Raw genomic sequence first — 23,301 nt, 5'->3', positions numbered from 1 at the left:
GCACAGGAGGTCATGGAGATCCTTACATACAGAATTCTGTACTGCCATATATTCATATGTGTTTTGTTGGTTTTTTTTTTTACTTAAGAAATTATTATGTATTTATGCTATTTTAAAAAAAAACAAACCAAACCAAAACTCCCCTCCAGAGCTCAGCTTATAGGTTGCAGAAAATCTGTAGCCATTTGGGAGACATAACCAGCAATACCAATTTTGTTTTTTCCCAGACAGAATTCTAAGGATTTTGAAAACCACCATAGAACACACATGCAAACAAACAAAGGACACTGCTACATTAAAATGCACCTTTAGGACTTAGAAGACAATAACATCAAATATGCAATTGGCAACTTGTTGTTCAGCATAGTACTGAAAAGAGGAACCTATTGGAACGCTAACAAGGAACTCCTGATTCAGGGATTTCTTTACAATTGTGAAGGGTTGTTAATACACTAAAAAGATTACTGGAGATTTTAAAGAAAGATATGGAAGTTTTGTGTGAGTTTTCAGCTGTCCAGAAATTGCATGGTAACAATTTTGCAGTTTAAACTAAAATGAAATCTTTTAACTTTCAGAGTTCTCATTTATTTTATAAAATATTTAATATCTCTAATCACATAGCTGTTCTTCATAAAAAGTTAAAAGGCAAGGAAATAAAAAACTTTCCAAATCACAAGAAACTTTTCGGGGTAGAAGCTTAGAAGGACCACTTAAGTAAGGGTGGTTCTCAGCATCATGCTCAGGCCCACTTCCCTACCATCACCTCCATTAAGTGCAGAATGTTGAGCTCACACAAGACAGCCACGATAAAGCCTTGCTAGGAGACTGGAACTGTACCAACAGCCAGCTCCCTAATGGTTCCCAACTGGTCAGTCTTGAAGCATTTGCACTGGCACACACTCAGCACAGCAATCAAGATATTTTTGGGCAACACCAATCATGTCAGTCAAAAATGTGGTATTATTGCGCAAGCTTTTCTACTTCCATCCTCTTCTTCTTCATCCATTTTCCATATTGAAAAGGCTGACACCTCCTGAAAACAGACAAACAAATAAATAAAAAAAGAACCCCAAAATCCCAGTGAAGATGATAATTTCAATTCCAAACGTAGCCTTTTTGTAACACAGGCCTGGAGCTACAGGCTATATGAAGGTGCAGTTCCTTGATGAACTAAGACAGCAATCAAGCTGCTTCCTGGTTTGCTCTCCACCAACTCTCTAATGAATGCCTCCCATTTGTCCACAGGCTGAGAGATTTTTATACATGCATTAAGCCATCCACAAGGGTCACCAAGACCTTTGTTTTATGTAATCACAACCACTCCAGAGCCCATGGCTGTATATGTATTCAGACTAAAACACTAAATAACAGAATGGGAAAAAATTATTAATGTACTTTAATTTTACCATAAGATAAACATGTTCAGGTAAAATAGACCTGACCTCAAGTTTTACTGCAAGTAAGTGTTTAGGTGAATTGTTTTTACTGCAGTGAATTCTTTTTTGCCAGTTGATGTGCATTAACTACTCAAATTAAATAAAAAATATAAAGACCACTGAAGACCAGTTCTAAGCTCCGATACTTAGGTTTCTAAATGATCTTGAAAAGATGAGAGGGGAAACTCCAGATTTGACACAATGAAAGAGAGAAAGGCAATGCATTCAAGAGGCTAGAAAAAGAGGCTGCATCATGTAGCAGCTATAATTTCAAAAGATTAAGAAAACAATCCACAAACAAATGCCTAACATTAGCATCTTAGGCATAAATGTTGTGTAACTGAAATATTAGAAAGGCATCTGCTAAACAGTATTCATGCAAAACGAATTAGCATTAAAGAAAAAGAAAATCTAAACACACCAACCCTACCCACTCCTGTATTTATAGCCTCCCTCCCTTCAGGGGGAAAAAAAAAAGAGTAGGGTTGAATGACAGAATTTTTTTTCAATACTTCAGAAACGAGTGCATGGAACAAATCCATAACCTTCTGATGCGCTGCTCTCTATCTCTGAAGTTGTTCACAACGTATACTTCCCTTCTGTCCTTCAGTCAGCTGAACTCATGAACAAAGGGGTTTAATTCAGTCAGCGAGTGGGAGGTATTAGACATAAAGAAGAGACATCTGTCACCTCCTGACTGGTGAGCAAGGTGGCACTGTCGGGAGCACAGGCAGCAGGAGAAAAATGGCTGAGAATGGTTTGGATGTTACGTCACTGTCATAACATTCAGAACTCATCAGTAAAGCCAGATACTAGGGCAGGATTCAGTGCTGCCTTCACACTCTAGCAAGCTGAAAAACCTTGGCAACTGATCACACATTGGAGGCCAAATTCAGAGGCAGTGGGCATGGGTGCACCCACTTTTCCAGCAATATTAATCATGTGGTGATAGAGAAAAAAACCTCTGGAAATGCTGGAGAAAGAAACAGGAAATGTAAGATCCTGTACCTGGGACTCAGTGCTGAAGGGCTCATGACCAGTTAAATGGCACAGCAAAGCAAATTTGAAAAAATACAGTATTTTTTTCAGAAGAAAGCAACATGTTTTTAGCAAGTTTCAAGCCTTTCTCCACGGTGATCTCAGTCCTTTCTTACTGTCTCTTTGTCCACCCGTGCACAGAGTGATTCTTCTGCCAGATCATTAATTATAATGACAGGTTTGAGCCATCAGCGCTCACCGCAGAGGCCCTGTGGGTGCCGTGGAAACCCGACATCCCTCGCCATTTACCCGCACGCTCTGCCCACAGCCGGCCAGCTCAGGGCCGGCCCCGGCTTGCCCACACACGCACCCTTTTTGAGACCGGGAGTCCTTGTACAGAACCCTTTCCAAGCCCCCAGGGAATGCCACCACACCCAGCGCCACCACCAACGCTGCCAGCCCTGAACGACTCGCGTTCTCTGGGAGGAAGAGACCTCTCTGACTCTCATCCCTTCAACTCTTTGGGGATTATTCACATCTATCGCGAAACCCTAAATCCAAACATCGGTGTTTTCTGAAACAGGGAGCCTCTGGGCTCCAGCGCTCCTCCGGGGCCACCTCCTCCTTGCTACTGGCTCTGCCGCGGGCCCTGGCCGCGGACAGGAGCGGCGGGACCCCGGCCGGGCCGGCTCCGGGCGCGGCTCCGTCGAGGCCGCGGCCGCTCGGGCCCCACGTGAGGCGGCCCCGCCTCCCCCGGAGCCGCCGGGGCGGCCGCCGTACCCGGAAAAGGAAAGGGAAGGCAAGGCAAGGGAAGCGAAGGGGCGCGGCGCGGCCGGCGCGGGCGGGCAGTGGCGGTGGTGCGGCTGAGCCCGGCCCGGCGGCGGGAGAGGTAACCTCGGGCTTCTTCTCCTCCTCCTCGCTCTTCTTCCTTCCGCTCGTGGTGCGGTGTGCGCCGTGCCCGGGCCCCGCCGCGCTCGGCGGGCCGCCTCCGCCCGTGCGGGGTCGCAGCAGGGGCCGCGGGCGCTGAGCGGCTCCTGCGGGTCACGGAGCCACGGAGCGGGACAGGTTTGTTGGGAGGGACCACGGTGGGACGTCTGGTCCTGCCGCGCTGCCCCAGGAGGGTCATCCCGGAGCACGTGGCGCAGGATTGCGCCCAGAGGGTTCTTGAATTTCCCCAGTGAGGGAGACTCCTCACCCTCTCTGGACAGTCTGCCTGTGCTCGGTCACCCTCAGAGTAAAGTTCTTCCTCATATTCCGGGGCCGCTCCCTGTGCATCGGTTTCTGCGCCTTGCCTCTTGTCCCATTGCTGAGCACCACCGGGAAGGGCTGGGATCCATCCTCTTGGCACTCCTCCTTCAGTTACTTATGGACGGTGGCCTAGGTCCCCTCTGTCTTTCCACCGGGGTTTTCCAGGCTGATTAATGTTTTTGGGAATGGAGGTTCTCCTTACCGCCCTGGAAAAGGGCTGAGGCAGCATAGCCCTGCAGGCAGTCTCCATAGCTGCTAATTCGCAGCCCTGCTGGAGTATTTATGGAATGAAACACACAAACTCTCAGGCTTGTGAGCATCTGGTCCACAGCGAAGGCCTGCCTGCCTGCCTAGAGAAAGGAGCCGTGAGACGCTAATGTTAAAACAAAGGCAGAACGTGACAGCATAAAAGGCCAAATTTTTGTGTAGTCCTGGAAACACTTGCCCAGCTGGTTTGCCAAAACCTCCGGGAAATCCAGTGATGAAGGGTTGGGAATTTCGATTTTTCCGCAGGAATGTGTGATTTATATGACTTATTCATTGCTCAAAAAGAAATTACGGGGCTTCTTTTAAGCCCGAGAAAACCCTAACCCAGAACTTAGTTGGTGCACCCTTGAGGGCTCTCTGTTAGCAGTGACTCAGGCACAGCTAAACAAAGGCAAGCTGGCACCTGGGGAGGTGTTCATGGCCAGTGACCTCATTGTGGTATTCACCTTCTTCTGTTGCCCGAGGCAACACATCTGGGAGAAGTGCTGAATGTGTAAGAAATTTACGTGTCTCTTGCTGCATTGGTCCTTCCGGTAGGGCTTGGTTTTGTTTGTTGTGGTGGTTTTTTTGTGTGTTACGGAGGATAACATGATTGGTTTTGTGCAAACTATTTAAATTTTCCTCTTTTTCCAGATTATTTTCACTGTGAAAAGGAACTGCAATGGAGAGTACGGTATCGGTTATTTTCCTTGTATCGTTTTCCTTATTGCTGTGTGAAAGTTATCACCATGGAGTGGAGACAGCCACTGTTGTGCATACATCAGAGAGAGCTTTTCCAGAAAAGACAGTGGGAGTTAATACTGACTTGGCAGGACTAATACAGAAGTTACACCTTCAAGAACTTTTTAATCGTTACGGAGAAAACAACTCTCTGTCAATTGATGGGTTTAGAAAACTGCTACAGAACATAGGTATAGATAAAATGAAAAGGATTAAAATAAGCCACGATCATGACCACGATCATGACCATGATCACGACCATGATCATGTCCACCATCACGACCATGAGCATGACCATCGCTCTCACCATAATCATGTTTCACTGAGTAAAGGCTCTGAGAAGGCTGCTTGTCCAAACCACGACTCTGATGCCAGCAAAGACCACAGGAGCAGCCACACGAAGGAGCCTCACAAAGCCGAGAGCGTGGAGCGGCAGCAGAACTTTGTGCGCGGCAAGAACGCGGTGCACGAGATCACGGCTTCCGCCGGCGGCCGCGCCGAGCTCCAGAACGTGCAGCCCGGAGAAGCCAAGGCGGTTGTTCGAGTGGGAGCAGGTGGCCCTGGTGCCCTCAATGTCACAGGGGGCCGCAATGGCACCTGGCTGGGTGCCACCAAGGCAAACGAGTCCCGTGCTTCTCCGAAGGAGTTGGAGAGAGGGAGCTACCTCTATTCTAAACTGAAAAAGCAAAGCACTCAAGAGGTGAGGGCGGTTCTGTTGTTTTCTCAGGAATCCAGATCCACCAGGAATGTTATGGCTTATTTTTCAGGTGCTTAGTGTTTACCTGGGTGCAGGTTTTGTGGTGTAACAATACCCATAGCCAAACACATGCAAACAACTTTCTTTGGAACTTAACATTTTGAGGGAATATGGTGTTATGTTCACGAGCTCAGAGGAAAACTAAGTATAAACGTTTGGTTTAATGCATTTATGATTTATATATTTAACTGTTACTAAATACACTAAATAAACTGTTACTAAATCTGAAAAACATCTATGATCTTAAACTTGCAGCTCTGCCTTAGATCAGGAATCTGTCTTGGTTTCCTATTAATGGAGTAAAAGTAAAAAAATCCAGTTAAGGTACTGTGATTCTTATCAAAGCTGTCTCACATTGTGGGAGTGTGGAACCATCCTCCTCTCACACCTTCCCTCCCTATCTAACAACTGTATGTAAACAGCTCTGAAAAGGATTTTGGCAAAATGTCACGTGTTACTTTAAAATAGTATAAAATTAGCACTGATAAAGAGTATAGTTGTGTTGTAGACATTTTTCTTAAACAGTCAGATCTTTCTCCATTAAAGGCGTTGAAAAGCAAGTAGGATCTTAATGTTTGCAGCCATGCCAGGTAACTCGGAGTGGGTGTTGTGCGGCATGTGATGGGAGGTGCTGAATTCAGGAGCTGTTGGTGTGTTCTGCACTGTGGAAGCACAAGTACCGCTGTTCTTTAAACCCACTGAGACTGTGTAGGTTGTACAGTGGGGAGTTGTTTACTCGAGGGAGTGTATGTAAAACATGCTCTGCACAAGACGTTTCACAGCAGTCACTGCTATAAAAAGGCATTTGACCTTGTTTTAATGCTTCCTTATGTGGCCTTTAAAACTGACTGAAAAGTATTAGGCTTTTTCTGTTTGTACATCAAAGCATCTGACCCATTTGTGCTGAGAATGAGTAATAATTACATGTCATCTACCCAGACTCCCAAACTAACTTTCTGGGGCAGGATTAGAGTATATTTTTTACTAAATGGGTTTGGTACCAGTTTTAGAGTTGTGTTGATTTAGCTGTTTTCATGTGGTGCCCCTGCATTTCAATTAAGGTGGGATGCGCAGTCCTTGTAAGATGTATTGTGGTATTTTGCTTCTGGTTAATCTTTAACTTGTCTCTTTCCACAGTGCTCCAATGCATCCAAACTGATGCAGTCTCATGGAATAGGCACTCAAGTATTGTTGACTGCTACAGAATTTAGTTATCTCTGTCCAGCTCTTATTAACCAGATTGATGGCAAGTACTGCATAGTCCATGCTACTAGTGAAAAAGCTGAAACTCCTCCAAAAAATTTTTCTCTGCAAATAGGTAAGCTGGGGTTGTTTTTTAGTTTTGGTTTTTTTGGTTTTTTTTTGGTAACATCAAAACTTAATGGAAAAATGCTTGTGTTGGTTATAAATACAAGAAACCTATTTCTTTCCTTCTTACAACCTATAGTTGTGAGAAGTGTAGTTTTCTTTTGGCACTTCACCAAGATTAGAGAGAAATCTTTGTGGCATACCTTTTGTTAACATCTGATTAATTGAATGATCAGGTGTGTTTGATAACAGAAATGTTAAGCAAACAAAATCACATACAGCTGTTACTTACTGTTGTTACTAATTTTTTTTTTTTTTTTGCCAGCTTGGATTGGTGGCTTTATATCCATCTCCGTCATCAGCTTTCTTTCTTTGCTGGGTGTTATATTGGTACCACTGATGAATCGAGTATTTTTCAAATTTCTTCTGAGTTTCCTTGTGGCACTGGCTGTGGGGACCTTGAGTGGAGATGCCTTCTTACACCTCCTTCCACATGTAAGTATTAATTACTGTTTCATTCATTATCTCAAAACAGAGAACTTGACAGCTGTATGTATTAGTGCCCTATTAGTTCATACGCATTTGATGAGTCATTTCTCAACTCTGTTGTGCAGGTTGTTTGATGGAAAGGTTTTCCATTTGGAACATCTGTGTTAATCATTTCACAGTCTTTATAAGTTCAAGAGCTTCATAACATTATCCCACTCTCTATTTCCTGTTCTTAGTCATATGTGCTACCACGTCCCTTTATTGTTTCTTGAATACAAGAATTTTGCACAAATTTTCTTAGTGGTTTATTGCAGTGCTGCCCCTTTCCCCTCCCTCCCAGTTTAATGGACTTTAGAGATTGTGGAAATTGCTCACTGAGCACTTCAAAAATGAAATGAATAATCAACTATTTTTTGTTACAAGCCACTTATGTTGATGGCTTACCCATTGTGATTTTTTTTAAACCAGATTCCATAATTTCTGAAGTCCTGGAGAAAATACTGCTTGATAGATTTTGGAATTGCTGTCATGTAATAGGGACAATTAAATGGGAATATGATTGCTAAATTTCTGCCTTTCTTGAGGTTCTTAAACAGACATTCTAGCCCTGCAAAAGTAACTTGTTTCAGTTCCAAATGAAATGGATAAAAGTGACTGCAGAGTCTGTGGTTTCCCAGTCCTGCCTGTAATCCACCAGGTGGTTCTTCTTCCCTTCAGTTAATTTTGCATTTGCTGTGTAAGGTTATGTAAATCAAAACGTGTGTGAATGAGGTGTGCAAAAGGGTTTTTCATTTCTGATCATACCTGTATCCAGTAAGGACAGGGAAAAGTATCAGACTTTCTTTAAAGAAAGAAATTACAGCCAACTTCCTTGTACAAAAAATTGTTTTACATCTATGAGTTTTCTTAGATGGGAAGCTAACTGGTGTTCTGGCTGTGACCACTGCTTAAAATGTGGATTCCTTGGTGGTGTCAGGGGTTTGTGTGGGGACAGCTGTACACCTTGGATTGAGCAGTGTCCATGCAGCTTCAGTGTGTGAGCCAGTGCCAGGCTGTTCTCAGTCCTTGCAATGTTTCTTCCTATCAACAAATTTCCAATTAAGGGATTCCTTTGTAATTGCTTGAGTCTGTAAGCAGGGTGTTTGCCCTGTGAAAATTGTCAAGTCTGGACTCCAGACATGAGAAAAATTATATGAAGAATACTTTATATGTTTCTTACATTACATTTCTTTTGAATATAATGACTTTCCCCTTTTTGTTCTCCCCTTAGTCTCATGGAAACCATCACCATCACCACGAAAAGCCTCTGCTTGACCAAAAAAGTTCTATGTACAAACATCTTGTTTTTCAAAGTACAGAGGAGAATGCTTACCTGGATTCTACATGGAAAGGACTTACAGCACTTGGAGGCTTGTACTTCATGTTTCTAGTGGAGCATTTGATCACTTTAATAAAACAATTTAAAGACAAGAAGAAAAAGGTAGGGAGACTATTACTCTGAAGCTCTGTTGTATTACATGCTCATTTCTGAAAACACTCATTAAAAAACCTCCCATGAATATCATATACCTTTCTATTTCATAGCAATGGCTGACTGGATTAGTGTTAAAATGTCATTTTTATTAGGGACACATACACTTCTAAACCTTTTATCAAGGGTTCTTTGCTATTTCCATAATCAGACAATATAGTGTAGGGTTTGACATTGCAGCAAATTGTTTAATACGAAGATGTCCAGTTGCATCCTCAGTTTTAACAGAGTGATTTAAGAACTCACTTCATTACTAACTTCCTTCTGACATCTTGAGACATTATAACCATCTGAACTGGTTTTATTATTATTATAATTCCAATCCTGGATGCAATAAGTTTGCATTGTACAGTTATTGTACTGCTGTTGAGGAGGGCACTTGCACAGACAGGTAAGGGTTGGCAGTAAGTGCTTACATAAGTAAGCATCCAAGTATCCTCTAGAAACTGACTTTATGGAATAGCATTCCATGAGGAAACAGTCTGTCAAGCCCTTCGGTGCTTTCCCTTCTCTCCCCCAAAAATGCAGCTCTCAGATTGTTATGTTGATTTTTATGTGTAAGATAAATAACTGAATTTTGGCAGGTCATTAGTGTTGGTAACTTGGCAATTACTTGTGACAGTTCTTTAAAGACCTGTGTAGCCAGGAATAAAGAATGATATCAAAATTGACTCAGTAAGAAAAATTAAGAAGTTGGTGGTAAAATAGAATCATGGAGTGGTTTGAGTTGGAAAGTATCTTAAAGGTCATCTGGTTCCAGCCAATCCTAAGCCTTGCTTGAAGAAAGTTAGTAAATGCTAATTACTTAGTTTAAAAATAGCTAATTGCTAGGCTACCTCAAAGACTGATAATCTCTGTTTAGTTTTCTCATTAAATTGGTCATTAAGGCAGTAGTCATAGGGAAGATGCACTGTATGCTCTTTGATCATGGGAGGTTGTGTTGATGTGGTTTATACTGAAGCTAAACTAACTGAGATTTCCCTATCTCTAGTTAAATTTGTTTGACAGGAAAGAACATGAAGAGTTTCAAGCAAAGCAAGAATTTTTTCTCCTCGCAGCCACAAGGAATGGATTTCCTGTTAGACTAATTATGCCTTCCTAGATATTGAGTCACTAATCATAAATTGTTGTGATACAGACTTCAGTGGGCAAGGAGGAGAGATCTTGCTTGGTTTTCCTTCTGTACATTATTAAAACACGTTATTTTGACATATAGAAAATAAATAATTATTTTCTTTGTTAGAAAAGAATTAGCAGAATAAATTAGTCACCATTTGATGCATTTCACTTCTCAAATGAAAACCTTCTGCTTATTTCTTGTGAAAAATGTAGGGCATTTGTGTGTGTGGGTTGGTTTGTTTGTTTATGATCTTCTTTGTTTTGTTTTGTTTTTTGTCCCCTCCTATGGAGCCTGAGGAACCTTTGTCATCTTACTGTAATAGGTTTCTAATATTCCTCGTCTACACTCTTTATGTGGCTTCCATGTTGTCCTCTTTCTGTGCAGGCTGCATAAATGTTGTGAATATAATGTTGCTCATGTATATCCTGAAAAATAAGTAAAATATTCATAACTGCAGTGTTTTCTTTTGGAATAAGAAAAAAAATGAAGATGATGGAGAAAGTAAGAAGTTTTCAGCAAATGAAGAGAAGTTGGATACAGATGATCGTAAGTCTCATTAATATCACACAGTTGTTGCTTTGTGGCAGCACTGTTTAAAAAACACCTGATTGATGGCAGCTCGTAGATCTGCTTCTTATTGTAGGTTGGATCACTGCCTATTTGAATTGTTTTCAAAGCAAAACCTGTCTGTCTGCTGAAATGTGGAGCACTAGGTCTCTTTGCTGCTTTCCTTTGAAAAGGATCAGTGGGTTAAAAGTAGTGAATTCGCAGTTTTGGAACTTTGAGCCTTTTAATTCTGGATTTAGCAGCAGAAGTTGAAGCCTTTCTGTGAAAGTTGCAATACAGCTACAGTTTCTACACTTCTCTTTACACCGCTGGATGTTATATGCATGACTCATTATTTAGATTTCTGGCTTTTGTTAGTTTGATTATTTATTTATAAGGGTAATATTAAAAAATTGTACACAATACCTGAAGTTCAACATTCAGGAGTGCAAATGACCATGTTATCCCCAAGATCATGCTTTAAGCTAAAACAGACCAGACTAGTTACTTGTTAGCTGTTGTTGATAAAAGAGATGTTCTGTTTTCCAGAGTAATTTTATAATTCATGAAATACTTGTCTGTAATGTAGAAAAAAAATTATATTTATTCATTTAATTGCAAAGGAAGAATTTTCAAATTTCAGCAATTAGTTAAAAGAACCAACTGTGTTGTGTCAGCAATGTTTATATGAGGGTATTTCATGGTCTATATTGATGACTTTTGTTTTTAGTCTTTTCCAGGTGTTAAACTCAAGTGCCTGTATTTGTTTGGAAATATAGGAGTTTCCAAAATTATCTATAACACAATCTCCTTATATGTCCTTTTTCTTCAGCCCTGAGATAACTAAATGGCACATGCTTCTCAGATACTTTTTTTTTTTTCTGAAGCAATTGAACTAACAGTCTTCATGCTGTGAAACTGGGACTTGGGGCCTTTTGCTGTTGTTTGAATTGCAGCGAATCTTAGATGAAAAGATTTTTTTTCTTTTAGGAAGCATTTTTGTCCACAATGTAAGGGCTGCTTCAGCAGTAGGGGACAGAAACTAAAAGTTTTCCTTATTTTGAGATGTTGGGAATTATCTCTAAAATCTGAATAAGTTGTGGAAACATTTCCAAAAAATCTTCTGGTTCAAGAAATTTGATTATCAGTCTCAACTTTACTGCTTCACATAGCCAAACTGTTCATTGTATCTTTGCTTTTTAGGTCATTTTAAAAATGTGTAACATTGTACTCTGGGTTTTTGTAACAGGGCCTGAGGGCTATCTAGGGACAGACTCTCAAGATCCATCAACCTTCATTTCTCAGCAGCCAACTGTACAAGAGGAAGAAGAAGTGATGATAGCTCATTCTCATCAAGAGGAGGTTGACAACGAATATGTGTCCAGGGGCTGTAGAAACAAATGCCATTCTCACTTGCACGATACTCTAGGACAGACAGATCATCTAAGTCACCATCACCACGACTACCATCACATTCTGCACCACCATCACCACCAGAACCATCATCCCCACAGTCACAGTCAGCGCTACTCGCGTGAAGAGCTGAAGGACGCAGGGATAGCCACTCTGGCCTGGATGGTGATCATGGGAGATGGACTGCACAATTTTAGTGATGGCCTGGCAATTGGTAAGTGCCAACTCGGATGCTGCAGCCTTGGATGTGAAGGCAGTGAAGTCTTCTAGCTGTCTCTTACCTCTGTTAGGGATGTAGCTAATCAGCAGAGGATCTTTAAAGTCTAAACTTTTTTTTTGAGAGCATCATCTTAATAAGTGAGAAAAATCTCCAGCTTAACAACCTGGAGCTAAGTGATATGTGAAACAGAAATTATGTGTTTTCAGCTGTGTTTCTTTAGAAAATCTATAACTTGAGCGTCATTTCCTGCTTTTGAAGAGTTAAAGCTAACATGTTTCAAAACTAAAGCTAGGCTTATAAAAAATATTTAAGATTGAGTTGGTGCCTGCAAGTGCTCAGCAATTTTTTAAAATTTTAATTGTTTTTAGGACAAGTTTGTATTTTTCAACAAAGTAACTGTGTTTTTTTCACTTCCATCAGGCCACTGGCACCATTGCTTGATTTACTTATTTTTCTCTTTCATCTTCTCTTGCAATGCAGCAGGGTCAGGTTCTGTACTTGGCATGTCTGCCTGCCTGCCTGTACTGGGCCCTGGTTACACGTCAGTGTTCCTCCAGAGCACTGGTGGATAGGGAGAGGCTCTGGTTTCAATCTGTTGTAGCCTAAAAGTTTTGTTTTCTGAAACAGTGGTCATACTATACTCAAAACCTTGTTCCTAAAGTTGAGCATAATAGTCCATTTTTAAAAAAATTGAACAGGTATAAACAGTTATTTTACTTGTAAACAAAACATCTATCATTTTGTTTCTGCTTACCTATTTTTCCCTTAATGCGTATAGTTGCTCAGTCTTTCTTGATAATGCTTCAGTGAAAATATTTCTTTATCACAAAAATAGTAGATTGAATATTTTGTTTTGGACTTCTCTCTGTGAGGTCAGGTTTGGGAACTCTCTCATGTTTTTCTTAGAAGGAGAACTAGATTACAGGTATATTGAATTTAAAAGGTTAAAGTAAGTCACAGAAAAGGAAGTCAAATCAATAATCTTCAGTACTTATGCTAATCTTTCCTGATCTTGACTATTGTATTTAAGACTAATCTTTACAGGTATTGGATTCATTTCCAGGCTGTTTATTATACTGGAGGCAGTTCAGCAGTATCAGTCTTTCTGTAAATTTTATTGTAGAAAAAAAATTCATTCTTGTTTGAAAAGGAAACCCAATAATAACTATTTTCTCACAGCAATATTTGCAGTTGTTCAGATTCAGTCAATTCAAAGTGTAATGTGAAAAGAGACTTTCTGATTTAATCTCATTTTTGATGAAAGTTGAAGCATGAAATGTAAATTTTTGAGCGGATCAGTAGTGAAAAATATGGTAGAAGGAAGATTTGCATACAAATGACTCAGAATCAATTACCTCTTGGCATTAGGGAGATTTGGGAAGGAGCTATGACTTTATAGTTATGAAGGGAAAAGTATGAGAAAGGTTAATAAAGGCTTATTGAACAAGTGAGAGCAATAGCTTTCAGAAGTCCTGCTGTGTAGCTTGTTCAGGCTAATGGAAATATGGGTTTCTTTCAGTTCTGTATGTCTTTAAAAGTATTATGGGAAAACATCCATTTGATGGTGTTGTGAAAATGCCAATGCTACTTGTGTAATAGTTAATCTGTATTTTAAAGAAGATGTGCACGCTTCTGTAAAGATAACTTTAGCCAGATAACCCTTCATTTAAGTTCATTCACTTTATGTGATTTGTTATTCATAAATTCCATCAGTTACTTTTTTCCTCAAATCTGTTGTGCTAATTATGTAGGAACAAGATTTATAAGTGCTTATTTTTTTATTAAGGCGTGGAACTGTTGCATCTGACTCATTTGTGCAAAAGGATCATCTGTGATTTGAACTTTTATGTGTAATTACAACTACATAAGTAAAATGCAGAACACTATTTTTATACTAGTCTTGCATAGATATTTTTTTCTTCAGCTTTTGAGAGAAGTCATGTCTTAAAAGTATATTTTAAGATTAATCAGCGTCTTGAGAGGGGATAATGCCAGATATATTAATTTCATCTTCAGTTTGTTAACATTTCATGACTTCTTTTTAGCAGTGAAAAAGTAAAAAGAGATATTCTTGATATTTAAGCTTGTCCTTAATTGCTTCTTACTTTTTCTCTTTGAACTTCATAAGAATTAAGTTTGCTATGGTCTTGTCTAAAGTTCTTGTGCTTGGTGTGTCACCTCAGCCCTTACTTTCTCCCTGCTTTCCCCTAAGTTTGCTGTTGGTGCCATCTGTTTTATCCAGGTCATTAGTGAAGATACTGAAGAAAATGGGTTGTAGTTTTTGTCCTGTTGAGCTCTGTTTGTTACCAGCCACCAGGCCCTGTTGGCCCAGCAGGCCAGTCAGTGTGCAAGCCCATATTTCCTCTTTGCCCAGACAAGACTGCTATAGGAGATAGTGTCAGAAATCCTACTAAAGTTCTGTTGTACTTGCCATTTGTATGATCAATTATTTCCTGAAGCTGGATGCAGCTTTTGGAGAGGGATTTTAAAAGGATGTTCCACATGATCTTTTCAGGAACTGAGATGACACTGGCTGCTCATGAGTCCTTTTTTAAAGATGGGAATAATGTTATCCTTTTCCCAGAGTTCCAGTGGGGCCTTCTATACCCATGGTTTTCCACACATGATTGACAGCAGCTTTTTAGTCATACTAGTAACTCTGTCAGTACCCTCAGGTGAGTCCCATCCTGGGATGCACCTGAGCATTTCCAGGTTTTTCTGCATTTCTCTGAACTTTTGCTTCTGTGGTTTGCTGTCTCTTTCTTTCTGGAATGGAGCTGGCTTTGTTGACAAAGACTGAGATGAAGGATGAGCTGGTGCTTTGCCTCTTGTTATGTCTACTGCTTGTTTCCCTTCCTCAGCTATCAACAGTTGTGAATTTTTCATGAACTCTGTTTCTCAGCTAACATGCTTGTAGAACTGTTTCTTGTTATCCTTGGAGTCTTGTTAGTTTTAGATCAAGCTGGGCTTTGGTCTTCCTCCCTTTTTTTCTATTGCTTTTAGCTTCTTTGCTAAGTTGCCAGTCTTTGTTCCTCTTTCTTGTGTGCTTCCTTTTTGAATCTTAATTTACTAGGGCACACTGCTTAGCTGGGCACATCTTCTGCAAGCGTTCCCGCACAAACACACTTGTTTGTTTGTGTATCTGTGCTCTACAAACTGGCCACCCCTTTTGGGCACATTGTCTCTTCTGATTCCCTACACTGCAATTCCTTAAAGAAGTCAAAGTCTGCTTCATTAAAGCCTAGAGTCTTAATTTTGCTTCTTCCTCTCCCAGCCTCCTCTTGTGTCCTGAACTCAGTTACTTCATGCTCACAAGATGTCATTTTTTGCTGTATTTGCCATCAGTTTATCCTTGTTTTTGAGCAGCAGGTCAATTTACTGTGCTAATCCTGGCTGGCTTTTGTGTCATCTATAGTAGGAAACCATTGCCAATACAATTGAGGAACATCCTGGTTTGTGTGCCCAGCACTGTTACCTCCACAGCTGAAGACTCCTTGTGTGAAGGGTGATGTTCCTATGCTCATGGGCAGGCTTATCCATCACCTTTCCTTGGTTAGATGATTTGTAACCTTATTCCTAGTGTTACTCTAATTGACCAAGAGTCTGAATAGACACATGGAACCACAATTCACACATACTTTTATGCTGGAGCTCTCTGTGGTCAAGGAACCCCTTTATGAAGGTAGCCAAAAAAACCCAGAGTGAATTGTAATCTGTCCCTGTAGGCACTTGGTATCCATCCATGACAGGCTAGACAAGCTTTGATGGTGCCTTGACAGCATCATTCAGGCAGGCTCTTTGCAACCCATGGACTTCACTTGGCAAAAGGTATGCAGGTCTGTCTTTGTCCTGCATGGGAGGGAATCTCCTATCTCTAAAAAAAAAAAATCTTTCATTTTGTACTTCTAATCTGATGTACTGAACTGCTGGGCAAAGCAGGACTCGCTTATCCTTTCACTGCTTCCAGGGTCATGCCCATGTTCTTCAGATCAGTAAGCTGCAGTGGGGACAGAAGATTCTTCCTATTGCCAGACTTCACTGTTCCAAATGTTACTCATCTCAGAGTTCGTGTTTCCTGTTCCAGTGCTACTTTGGTCTTGCCTTCCTCTGCAGTCTGATGGGCTTGGCCTTTTGCCTCTGTAGAACCTCTTCTAAAGACTCTCTCAATCCTGTTTGTTACACAAAGGTGCCTGCTCACCATGTCCTGCATCCTCTTGCCTGGATGCCACAGCACACGTCCCAGATGTAATGGGATGACAGCAGCTGCTGTCATCACTTCAGGGAGGAACATCAGTCATTTCTTGCACTTGAAGTCCTGGATAGCCATGTCTCCCTCAAGAGTCAGGTCAGCATGTAGCTTCCCCAGTGAAAAGAAGGGATTGTCTCCAGTGGAGTCATTGCCATTGTAGTGCTTCCTCTGGGAGCAGTACTCCTGGGTCCCTTGTGTGCCAGCCACTGTGACATGGCTTTGTGCCTCTTTGCTTGTTGGCAGCATCTTGTTTGCTGGCAGGCTCCTGGTAGCAGCTGAAGAGGAAGCTGGATGTGGCTCTGCACCCTTGGAGAGGCTCTCCATGCAGCTGGGGACTGACACGCCGTGTGGGAGCTGTGCTGCAGCTCTGCAGTGTGCTGCGTCCTCCTGAGCTCCTGCCAAACAAAATAAATGGCAAGCAACAGGAGGAGCAGAGAAGACAAGAAAGATGAGGACTGTTGGACTAGTTTAAGGGGTTCTTGTGATTTTGGGGCTTTTTTTCTCCACTTAAAAGCAACCTGCTGTGGTATTTACCTTAAAGCAAGCTGCTTAGAAGTCGATCTGTCTCTGTTGATTTTGTAGCCTTTCCTCTTGTTGTCCTGACTTTCCTTTCTTAAGGTGTGTGACTCTCAGGTGCAGTTGAGCTGCTTTGTTCCCTTTCTATCTTTAAAAAAAAAGTATTTTTGGATGGTATTTCCATTTATTGTATTTTTGTGGGAAGGGTTGTGGTGTTGGAATGTATTTGGCTTAGTTCAGGTATAAGATAATGAAATGTGATTTACTTTAACAGCAAGATTCTGAAGAAGAATTTTGCAACTTAAGGACCATAAACAACTGTTCAGTTAAAGTTTAAATGCTTCCACAAAGAAAAAATTGAGTGAAATATATATCCTAATATGACACAAGCATGTGCAACAATGCTTCTGCACTTAATGTCGGAATATGTAGTAATGTTTTGTTTGCCTTTTTTTTCCTGTCTCTTCATAGGAGCAGCCTTTACTGAAGGGCTATCTAGTGGTTTAAGCACTTCTGTGGCTGTATTTTGCCATGAATTACCTCATGAGCTAGGTAAGACCCCAGCATTTCCATATGCTGCATGTGTATGTACTTACAGGTGCATGTGGGAGAAAAAAAATTTGATCAGACAACTTTATCTGTGTCAGGTTCTCTATTCAGTGATACTTCTGATTTACTTAAAGACCATTTAACAATTTCTAAATTGAAATAATAGTTTAAAAATCGAAGTATTTCAGCTACTCTGGTTAAACTGTCTCTTGCAGTTACAGCTTTTTCTGTCTACTTTTTATTCTCCTTGTATATAACATAAGTTATGAGTTGCAGGAGAATGCATGACAGAATTTGCTTTTCTCACATCTCTCCTTAATTTTATTCTCGTGCTTGTGCTGCTGAAAGGAAGGTCACGATTAGTCAAAGTACTTTCTGCATAACATTTGCTGCTTTTTCATTAAGTCTTGCAAAGAACTGCTGTAGCTCTAAATTAAACTTGAAATTACGTCGAAATCTTTCTGGAAACAGTTTGTCTTTCAAGCTCAAGTGATTTAAATTTGTGTGTAGTCCCATGAGAGATTATTGTCGTGTCTTACAATATGAGTTGAGTATTTGGCCCTTTCGAAGGGCAGCTTGTGAGAACAGGATGGATGTGCTTAGTTGAACTTGAGACACAGCTGATCTTTCCAGTTGTCAGATCATTTTGGATGTGCAACTGGTGTTTATTTCTCAGCTGTCATGGTCACAGTCACACACTTGGTGTATAGAATAAAGAAAGAAGACTTTGCTTTCACTTTTTTTAAGGTTTAATTCCCCAGAGGGGAGAACATTCAGTTTCATTTAATGGAGCTTGTAAATCAGTATATGTAAATGTTAAACTCTCTCTATATAAACAGTTTGATATATCTGTACAGTAATGTTATACGGAAATATGTTATTGTGAAGAAAATATACCTGATTTTGTGGGTTGGGAGGAATTGAGTCTTGTTCATACTAATCATGGAACTTGTATTAATTACACATACTAAATGTTGTTACTTCAGATATAGGAAGTAAATTAATCTTATGAACCTGATAATTTTAGATTCAACTGTTCTCTTGGTTGTAGAAATAGCAAAAATCTTCTAAAATTTAAATCATACTTCTTTAATCAGAACAGAAAACTTGATAGGAAATACCTTCTTTGCTAGAGGGCATGAAGTGCTATAGGAACATTGAAACAAATGGGACTAGTTGAGGTTAGCTGGGAATAAAATTGTACCATTGTTGTTAAAGCTAATCAATGTTTTTTAATATACCAGTTCATCTTAATAGAAATAGCCTGTAGGAAAAGCTGTTGTAATAAATTACTCAAATCAGCTTTGAAAATCGCTTTTGTTTACTTTAACTGGAGATAACTTATAAAGAATCCATTTTATTTTCAAATAATAAGCTTATATTACTCTGGTTTACAAAAAATATTTTCTGAATTACAGAAAATCTGTTTCTGGCTGGTGGTCTATCATTTCATCAAGTAAAAATAAGAAGTTAAGGATCATTTACAGAAATTAATAAAGAAATTACTTTAAATTTATAAAACAGATTAATAGTACAAGGAGCAGTTACAGGATAATAAATTGAATATGCAACTGAGTGGGAATATTTTACAGTAAGAACACTCAGGCATATCGGGTACTGCAGCATTTTACAGTGGTGGTTTAAATTCCAACTGCTTGAGGATATGAAGCTATTAGAGACCATCCAAAGGAGGGGTGCAGAGATGGGGAAGGGCCTTGAGGGGAACCCATTTGAGGAGCAGCTGAGGTCACTTGGTCTGTTCAGCCTGGGGGAGACTGAGGGGAGACCTCACTGCGCTTGAGGGGAAGACAAGGGGCAAGCACTGATCTCTTCTGTCCTGTGACAGGACCCAAGGGAATGGCCTGAAGTTGTGTCAGGAAGGTTTGGGTTGGATATTGGGCACTGGAACAGGCTCCCCAGGGAAGTGGTCACAGCACCAAGGCTGAGTGTTCAAGGAGTGATTGGACAATGCTCTCAGGCAAAGACTTTAAAGTTATAAACTTAGAGTATTTGCTAGTGTGTTATTGTTCATGTTTACCCTTTAAATTTTTGTCTCTCAGTGATTTCTAATTTTATAAAGGCAAAAAAAAAAAAAAAATAAGGCAAACAACAGCATAAAAGTAGCTTAGTAATCCTGTAAGAGAACTGTAAATAAGACAGCACCGCAGTACTTACCCAAGAATGAAAACTCTGCCTTGGCTTTTTTTCCCCTGTTATAGGAGATTTTGCTGTCCTTCTAAAAGCTGGTATGACTGTCAAGCAAGCTGTGCTTTATAATGCTCTGTCAGCTATGCTGGCCTATCTTGGTATGGCGACTGGGATCCTTATTGGTCATTATGCAGACAACGTTTCAATGTGGATATTTGCACTTACTGCTGGCTTGTTCATGTATGTGGCTCTTGTGGATATGGTAAGTGCCTAGACCTATTTGGATTTTGTGTAACACAGTTTAAGAATTAATGATTTGAAGCAACTGTTTGTTTTGAAGGTATTTAACACCTCCTTGTTTGTTTAGGTACCTGAAATGCTCCACAATGATGCCAGTGACCATGGATGTAGCCGGTGGGGATACTTCCTGTTACAGAATGCTGGGATTCTCCTGGGGTTTGGAATAATGCTGCTTATCTCAGTATTTGAACATAAGATTGTATTCAGCATAAACTTGTAATCCTGGTTACCAGGAACACACCTTGGTGTTAAATTATAAGTGATAGGGTTTGTTTTCTATTAATTTCCTTATTGGAAAGGTACATTTGATATAGACTAGATTTTTTGTTGGTGTGCTTTGTTGTTGTGTACTTCCTTCCCTTCTTGCCTGATAGAAAGGAACACTGTAAAGTTTGGGGTTTGTTGGGGTTTTGTTTGTTTGTTTGTTTTTGTGTTGTTTTTTTTTACTTGGGATTTAGCATTGCTTATGGTACTTGGAAGTGGTACTTAGTAAAACATGGCCAAATCTATATTATTTTTATTGTCTGTATTATTTGAGGGGTTAGGTTGTTTTTTTACTGAATTTATTTACTGTATGTAATTATATGTAATGTTTTTTACTTCGGTGGTTTTGCTGGTTTAAAGAGGTAAAACAAAAGTGGTTTTTATTTTAGCACATTCAAATCAGTGGATACAAAGCACAGTGAGCAAAGTAAAACAAGAACAAGACATGTAATGGTTAGCATGTGTTTATTGGTAAAAACTCACCTCTTCTGCATCCAGCTGGTTTATACAGAAAGGCAGATGAGTCCATTCCATTCTTTGTGGTGCTGCTGGTTCTCTCAGTGGCTTGTGGATTCCTGCGTCTTATTCCAGTTGGTTTCTACTCCAAACAAATTGATGTCAAACCATGTTTTAAGTGTTTACATCAAATGTTTAACTTGTTTCATCCATTCTGAGTTGCTCTTCACTCGTTTCTCAAATCAGCAACAAAAGTCCAGCTCTTAAATTGCCAAAGCTTTAAGAATTCCATCCGAAAGACTTTAAAAGCAGTGCTGTATCCCACTTACACTGCCTGAAGTGACAAAGGTGTATTAAAGCCTGTTTGATATCAAGGAGGAGGAGTGCTACAGGCTGCGATAAACAGTCATTTCCTACAAAAGCTTCCTGAAGTAAAGTGTTGATTTACTTTGGGAAAATGAGCTGAGTGGGAGAGCTGCCTACTTCTAGTTCAGTGTGATTGCACACAAACCTGTGCTACATTTTTTTACAAAAACTAAAGCTGAGAAACCCAAAATAAGAAAATTTCTTTGGTAACATACCTAGAGAAGCAAGGTGTTAAAGATAAGTGTATGCTTAAGTATGTAGTTTAAGCCTACAATCTTAATATGTTTAACCACCCTGAATGTCACTGAAGGAAGAAGATTGAAAAAAAACAATAGCAAAATAAATTCTGCATTAGCAGGGAAGGTGAACATGTCAAAGTTCTTTAATGATGAATAAATAACAGGATTATGCTATCTAACTAGCTAGCTGTAAAAATCCCAGAAATAAAACAATTAGAACCTATTTCTGATCCACTGCTTCAAACCATCAGCTGAATAAAAAGCTTGAACAAGATAAATGTTTGATAATACTGTGTATGACAGGTTAAAACAGTTTGTTGGTCTGTCATACAATGAAAGACCATTCTATCACCTCAGAAATAGATGTTTTCAATTAATGGAGAGGTTTGAGGATCTTTTAGGAGTTGAGAAATGGGTACCACATGAGTTTTTGCAGCCAGTGGACTATTAACTTCTCTTGCTTCAGCCTTTCCTCAGGTTAGCAATAGTTGATATTTACTTTTTTGCTCACAGTGATGAAATCCTGTTCTGTGCCTCCTTGGAAGCCAGGGGTTGAGAAAGGTGTTCTTCCTTCAGCTCTCCTAATGCATCCCTGAGTCCTAGCGGGCTTTTTATGGCTTGGGCATGGTGTTTACCTGTGGTGTGGGAAAACTCCATAAATACAGTGCACTTCAGCCTGTGGGGCTTCCACCTTCTGCACCGCAATCCTGGCTGCTACAGAAATCAGGCATCTCTGTAGTCCTGGGGCATTTCAGACTTGGATGAGCTCAGTTTGCTTTGAATTTTTCACTGCTGGTCTCTGTTAGCCTACAGCCATAATAGCTGCCAGTTCAGCTGGATTTCTCTTGTCTGGATATGACACAGGAAGGGGGCAGGCAGCCTACTGTTGTTCAAGAGATTTTAATATTAATGACTAAATGATGGCGATAAATCTACAAATTAAAATTTCCATGTTTCCAGTGGGTTCTTGGCTGGCTTATGATGTACTTGACTGACATTAAAATATCCACATATCAAAACCCATTGCTAATTTAGGAATAAAGAAAAATGAATTGCCTTTAGAGCATGTGGGCAGAAATGTCTCTATCCTGTACACAAACATATTCCACCCAGTCAGTGTTCTTTAGTCATTGATGGAGAAACATCCATGACAGGCAGCTGTGCAAACTGATAACTGAGAAGGCTACAGACTAAAAATTGCTGTAGTTTTGTATCAGCAGAATGACAAAATGTTGGTTGTTCTTTCTGTTTGTTTTGAGTTGTTGTTTATCTTGGTTGGCCTTACAAAGTAGAATCTGCATTTGTTGCAATGTACTCGTGTTGGAAATACTCAAGGTTTGCAAACTGGTGGGGCAGAGCCTCTAAGTAGCCCTTTATTTTTATGTGTCTATCTTTCTGCAGCAGTTTTTAATGTGCCTGGCTACTCTGGATAATAAATGCAAGTGTCTGCTTTGTGTATCTGTAGCATAATAATGGTACAGACCGTAATTTTTATGCTGTTACAGCTGCCTTTAGTGCCTGTGCTAGATGCAGGTAAACAGAATAGGCAAACAATGCTGGAATCAATTTTGGTTTGGGTTTTTTTCTGTAACATATTCTAATGGTTTTGGCCTGTGTTTGTACAGAAGAGGTGTCATGTTACTTTGGGCAGCAGGAGTCAGAGCAAAGGTGTGGAGGTTCTCCAAGTTCTCCCCTGCCTGGCCTGTAGGATCAGGTGCTGGTACGGTTTCTCTGCATCCTTTGTGCCTGAATGTGATGCCACGTGTGCTGTGGGAATGCAACTCCTTTATGTGCATAAAAATCACAGCCCAGGCTGTGAATTCAAAGGGTAGAATAGAATTCACAGAGGCTCTCCTGCTGCCTGAACTGAGACACCAGTGCAGTTAAAATCTCTTGTGGAAAAACTGGGTCGTTCTGTTTTCCACGAGCAGAGAACAAAAAGATGTTTTAATGGAATATGGGTTGTTTTTGTTTGTTTAGTTGGTTTTTTTAATTTAAAGTACGTTTCTGGTGTGTGTATATATGGTCACTGTAGCTGTTACTGTATTGCTGTGTGCTAGAGAAAATAAACCACTGAACTAAACCGCAGGCGTCTGAGCGTTTTTCTCAGTGATGCAGATACGGCGAAATATGTTAGAGCCTCGAGAGAAAATAAAAAAAAAAAGGTAGTAAATATTGTGT

General features: G+C 40.2%; 1 protein-coding gene and 1 long non-coding RNA gene across 2 annotated transcripts; one reads left to right on the top strand and one right to left on the bottom strand.

Moving 5' to 3' along the window:
• Nucleotides 1–557: 557 nt before the first annotated feature.
• On the bottom strand, nt 558–2,760 carry LOC135306699 (uncharacterized). The gene is made up of 2 exons (XR_010367476.1): nt 2,445–2,760; nt 558–1,033 (listed from the first exon to the last, which is right to left on the bottom strand). It is a non-coding gene; the product is annotated as an uncharacterized LOC135306699 (long non-coding RNA).
• Nucleotides 2,761–2,854: 94 nt separating this feature from the next.
• On the top strand, nt 2,855–23,203 carry SLC39A6 (solute carrier family 39 member 6). The gene is made up of 10 exons (XM_064431048.1): nt 2,855–3,303; nt 4,563–5,349; nt 6,544–6,724; nt 7,040–7,209; nt 8,474–8,683; nt 10,331–10,400; nt 11,650–12,027; nt 17,270–17,350; nt 19,567–19,757; nt 19,863–23,203. Exons 2-10 carry the CDS (start codon nt 4,591–4,593, stop codon nt 20,013–20,015), a joined length of 2,193 nt encoding a protein of 730 aa, XP_064287118.1. The 5' UTR covers nt 2,855–3,303; nt 4,563–4,590; the 3' UTR covers nt 20,016–23,203.
• Nucleotides 23,204–23,301: the final 98 nt, after the last annotated feature.

The sequence above is a fragment of the Passer domesticus genome, chromosome 1 (assembly GCF_036417665.1).
Source record: "Passer domesticus isolate bPasDom1 chromosome 1, bPasDom1.hap1, whole genome shotgun sequence".
Taxonomy (NCBI): domain Eukaryota; kingdom Metazoa; phylum Chordata; class Aves; order Passeriformes; family Passeridae; genus Passer; species Passer domesticus.
Note: the sequence above shows the minus strand (reverse complement) of the source record. Positions and strands in the feature narration are given on the sequence as shown.

What these genes read in the sequence shown, in the direction of transcription:
- SLC39A6 (XM_064431048.1), top strand. Translation starts at nt 4,591, where the DNA reads ATGGAGAGTACGGTATCGGTTATTTTCCTTGTATCGTTTTCCTTATTG. An exon ending in TAGTGATGGCCTGGCAATTG is followed by an intron (nt 12,028 to 17,269) that starts GTAAGTGCCAAC and finishes GTCTCTTCATAG; the next exon opens with GAGCAGCCTTTACTGAAGGG. An exon ending in TGAATTACCTCATGAGCTAG is followed by an intron (nt 17,351 to 19,566) that starts GTAAGACCCCAG and finishes CCCCTGTTATAG; the next exon opens with GAGATTTTGCTGTCCTTCTA.